This window comes from Diabrotica virgifera, chromosome 2, assembly GCF_917563875.1.
Source record: "Diabrotica virgifera virgifera chromosome 2, PGI_DIABVI_V3a".
Lineage (NCBI taxonomy): Eukaryota > Metazoa > Arthropoda > Insecta > Coleoptera > Chrysomelidae > Diabrotica > Diabrotica virgifera.
Window position 1 is genome coordinate 196,868,111 of NC_065444.1, and position 5,375 is coordinate 196,873,485.

General features: G+C 34.1%; 1 protein-coding gene across 2 annotated transcripts in view; it reads right to left on the reverse strand.

Moving 5' to 3' along the window:
- LOC114330504 (RRP12-like protein) overlaps positions 1–5,053 on the reverse strand; it is a 119,585-nt gene extending 114,532 nt beyond the window's left edge. For both annotated transcript variants that reach the window (XM_050643007.1, XM_050643006.1), the window contains exons 1-2: positions 4,828–5,053; positions 4,163–4,476 (exon numbers count right to left, since the gene is read on the reverse strand). In XM_050643007.1, the coding sequence (XP_050498964.1) occupies positions 4,163–4,476; positions 4,828–4,963 (450 nt within the window). In that variant the 5' untranslated portion in view covers positions 4,964–5,053. The remainder of the gene's footprint in view (positions 1–4,162; positions 4,477–4,827) is intronic.
- Positions 5,054–5,375: the final 322 nt, after the last annotated feature.

Sequence of the window (5,375 nt, forward strand, 5' to 3'; positions counted from 1 at the left end):
TGACTACACTACCATAACTAAATACATAAGGGTACTTACTCTGACTAGAGGATCTTTCTACTATTTAACAAAAAGGGACGCCGTTTGAAATAAATCCTCTATTTCACCTATGGGTACTTACTGGATACTTTCTTACTTACGGGTACCAATCGGGGGGACAATCATCATTGATTCCTCTTTGGGGTTACATTGGGACAACATCTTTCCTTATTATTGGCTTCTATGCCATATTCTTTCTTTTCTCCTGAACTAAAACTTTCATACAGTTGCATTAGTTTTCTGTTAAAATTTTTCCAAAGGCTACAGAAATGAGATGATAGATACACTTTCACAAACATTTATTTAAAACTTTACGGTGGTTTTTTTTTAAACAAACAAAAAAACTTTTAACAGGAAATGATTTTACAGGACAAAATATCTACAAATCTTTTACATTACAAAAAAAATCTTCAATTTAACATAACAAAAGAATGACAAAAGAACTTGTTGGACAGTGTATGTCAAAACAAAATTTTGACGCAGCTGTCAAAGGTCAAAGTCACTGTCATTTTAATTTACAAGTTGCATCATGAAAGCACAAACAACTATTATTTTTCAAAACTCTTTACCAACAAAAATATTTATCTATTTGGGATCCTTGCAAAATTTAAAAAAATATATCATACCATATTTAAACAAAATCCTTTATCACACGTCACAAATTACACGGAAAGGGGGTTCATCTACAAACAAACAGGGTCATCGACCTGAGGTGGGCTTCATGGCTTCCTTTTTATTTCGGGGCAATCAACTGGATAAACATCACGGGACTGGAACTCAAAATGTCTACATCAGGACATCAATCGGGACTCGGAAGACTTCATTTAAACAGGAACTTGGACAAGATACAGGGACTTCATACCACGCCGGCGTATAGTACTGCGTCACAACTCAAACACAGTGTAAGAGCACCCAACTTCACTACGGGGTAAAAAAAAAACATCGTGCCCTCACACTAGATCTTCCAGAACGACATACTATACCCTTTACCGGCGGGTAACAAAAGGCACCACGCCCTTTTGGGGTGAGTCGGCAAGCGATCTTCACGCTTGAAGAAATCAAACCGGACTGATCTGCGCTTCGGTCTGAAGCCACAGATCGGGGAAAATACGACGGAAGTACCGAGCGATTTTGATCCTTAGGGATGCTTAGTTGACAAGAACTCAACTTTCAGTTCAAGATTTGTTCTAGAAAGTTCATCTACGCATTAGAACTGTACTTTTGTCAACACTTCTTACAAATTCTGTTTTTGCGTCTCAAATAAACAGGAATCTTGTAACACATTGAAATGTTGCTGCAATACTTCATGGCTGTATACAGGGTCGGCTTGGGATCTTATAATGATATTGAACTTCACAAAATAAATTAAAAAAATAGACATTCTTTTTGGGAATTGGGATATTAAATTAATGTTGGAGTTTTTTCAAACGTTACACTGATAATTCGTATTCTTCTCCATACTCAACTATCTTGTGTTTTGGAGGTCTTGGAGGTTGTCCGCTATTATGATAGTATCGTCTGCATACCTATCTAATGTTGTTAATTGGCGTTCCATTTACCTTTATTCCTGCTGTTCCTCCCTCAAGAGCTTTTTTCATAATTTCTTCAGAGTAGTGACAATACACGCCCCTATCGCACTCCTCTTTTAATTTCGAACTCTTCTGATGTGTGTTCGTTAATGCGTATGTGTGCCTGCTGTTTATAATATAGATTTGTTATAATTCAAAGGTCATTGTATTGTAATTGTTTTGCTTTGAGGACGTCCATTAGCTCTTTGTGGCGGACTTTATCGAAAGCCTTGTTGTAATCTATGAAACAGACGTACATATCCTGGTTCACATCTAAGCATCTCTGGATTAGTAAGTTGAATGCAAACAGAGCTTCACGGGTACCTACACCTCTACGGAATCCAAAGTGGGTTTCTTCAATATCTATATCAAGTGTTTGGTAAATGCGTTTATGAATGATCTTTAAAAACATTTTAAGTGTATGAGCCATCAGGCTTATGGTGCGGTGGTCGTGCACAAAACTTCACTGCACAAGTGAAATATTTTTACACAAAATGTGTAACCTACCTAGACACACAACCTTATTTATTTACACAACCTTAAAATATGACATAAAATAAAAAGTCTTGGCAACCAAAAAACTTTTTTAAAATTTGTGTATGTGGAATTTTTGTGAGTGTTGTCCCAATATTAAATTATTAAATATTTTTACATTTACTAAACATAAAACATATAAAAACAACGGCTAAGCCTGACAAAAAAAAAAGTGAAGGATAGTGTAACTATTGTGAAGGATATAAAACACACGTCTTTGGGAACATAAGAATTTTTCTTTTCCAAGTTCCACATTGAACACAACTTACAATATAAGAGACTAAAGGTTGTTTGATCGATCAACTATCCTTATGGGAGCTGGTGACTGCACGTACATCTTTAGCTGTGGAGCAGTTTCAATGGCTGTTATGTAAGTACATACCAATTACTAATAACTTTATATTATGTCTTTTGATCGCATACTATCTTGTCAGAACTCCATCATCCCTTAACTAGTTGAGGAATGATGGTAGTATATATATTAAAATTATATACCAAGCAATTTTCATCAGATTGGTCGCTACCAATGACAAAAGGTCTCATTTTTACATACTATGGAAGGTTGAGTTCAATACTACACAGTTACTTGGATTCATGGTGTGTGATTAAAACCAAGACAAAGTTGTTTTTAAGTTTTATATATATATATATATATATATATATATATATATATATATATGTGTACATGTCTCTCGTTTTGTGTTTTTTAGCGTGTAGTTTGTATTAAGAAGACTTTTTTGTACTGGGCTTGATGATGAGTCATATATTGTAAGACTCGAAACCGGTTGCCCCACGATTATGTAACAACTAATAAAAATACAAACTAAAGATTGCGAGTATTGACTCAATTACCATATCCAATTAATATAATGTGTTATGTTTAGTTTAGTTGATATAATTTTTTATGTTAATTACATAGTTGATTTATTTTTAATGCCAAAAAGTTATATTTGTCCAATAACAAGATACATTTTGCGTTTTCAATACATTTTTGTTTTTTGTACTTTTTTTCTTTAAAAAGATATGGTCACCGTAAATATAATACATTATTTATTTACAAAAGCAAACAAGTTGTAATAAATACAAATAGAAAATAGTTTTTTTAATCCCTATGTTGCATAATTAAAGTTATCCACCAGAATAATGATATCTGTGAAGCGTGAAATTGATAAAAAGTTCCTCTAGTTTTGTTTAAAAAATTTTTAGTTTGAAATTTTGGATGACAGTGTAGCCCATTGACATAAAAACACCCAGGATTGAACCTATGAGCAAAATTCCAAAGTAGCTGATAAAAAGTAGCTAATAACTTGACATAACAATGGCCGACTCTTGGTTTCCGGAATAATTTCTTGATTTACCAACAGGAATGCATTAAATTATTGACTTAATATTTCCTTAATACAATGTTACCTGTTTTACAATGTATTTTACATTAAAATATGTCACCAAATAAAATATTTATTATTTATTAACCACAAAAACACCTGTCAACGCCAACTTCACGTCAGAAATTGTAAACAGTATGTGACATCAGTTCCGTCGCAGATCAGATGCATGTAAAATTATACACAGTTAGACCGCTTGGTGTAGCCTTTAACAGTTACTAAAAAGATAACCAAATTGCAGAAAAAATTGCATGAAAAATTGGACATGTTCTATTTAGCTGCAACTTGTTGCAGCAAGAAGTTGCTGCAAGAAGTTGCAGCAACTTTCTGTGCAATTAATTATGGATGCAATTTCTATTGCTGCAAGAAATTGCGCAATTAGTTGCATCATGTAAAGTGGCTATAAGAAGTTTTTGAAATATAGCTAATGAAAAACAATAGTTGATTTGAAATATAAAAAAGAGTAACCCATTATTTATTGGCCATGTTATAGGAAGCAGTAGAGCAAAGCTTTTGAAGTTAATTCTCCAAAGGAAAATAGAATGCAATAGACTACTGAGAAGATGCAAACATTTGTCATAAAAGATGAAGTATTTATTACCATATTTATATTAACAATATTTTACTCATACATACCAAGGAACCAAAGTATTCAGTAGGTGTTTCAGATCCTCCATTCTCTTTTATGACTTCTGTTATGGCTGCTAATATTGCCAACATTTCTTTGTGTAATGCCGAATCTGATCTAAATACAGTCAAAAATCTATTGAATGACATGTTACTACAATCTGACCATTCTGAAGCAAAAGATTTCATTGTACCAAAAGAAGATTGTGTTCCAACAGAAGATTCTGTATCTTCCTCCATGTTAATGGATTCTGGAGCTTTCGGAATATATGATTGCACAGCATCGTGTTTCTTTAGAGCATCTGACGTTAAACTACTGGGACCTACAATAAATGAAATACAAAATTAATACATAATGATAGCCTCCTGTTTTATACCCCTAACGCAGCTTTGGGATTATAGCAGGGTAGTCTGCTATATCTAGGGCCTACGGTATACAAGGACGGTAACAGGATCAGTGCTACGCTTCAACCGCCTATTATTACCCAAGGTACTCATTTTTATTTAGGCTAAGTCGACTTGGGGCCAATAGACATTTAAAAATGTCTAGATGTTCTCGCCGGCGCTGGATTTCGAACCCCGGCCTACCTGCGTGGAAGCCAGACATGCTACTGCCTGAGCTATCCGGGCCCCAAAATAAATACATAGTGATATAAATTGTAATATGCACTAACCTAAATTTTCTTGGAAAAAGCGAGATTTTGCTAAATCTCGGTATTTTTTAGTTTCAGGATTTGAACTGGAACTCTGTCCTTTTGGCCATCTCTTCCCCTTAGTTTGTCCTTTTAATTTACTTCTAAATTTACCCATTTTCTTTAATAATAAACCTAGCACGTGGATTCAAACAACACCGAACATGTCAGTGTCAAGTGTCAAAAAAGGTTGACAGTTGACAGTCATCACAAAACATGAAGTCTTTATGAGCGTCGACAGGAATGGTCATAGGCGGAGTCAAGTTGATATTTGTGAGAAATTTAATTAAATAGGAAGATAACACATTTTTAGAACGGTATTAGAAATAAGAACGTATCTTTATTTTGTTTTTACTTGTAGATAATTTCTGCAGAGTTTTTGTTGAATCCTACAAAAATATACGTCTACGCAAATCTTGAATGCCCAAAATAGTTCGGCTAACTTCCTATAGGTGACAACATTCGGAACTCGCTCAATGAAACATGAAAAGCTCATTTGGAAACGTCAAACTAAATCCGGGAAATATTGA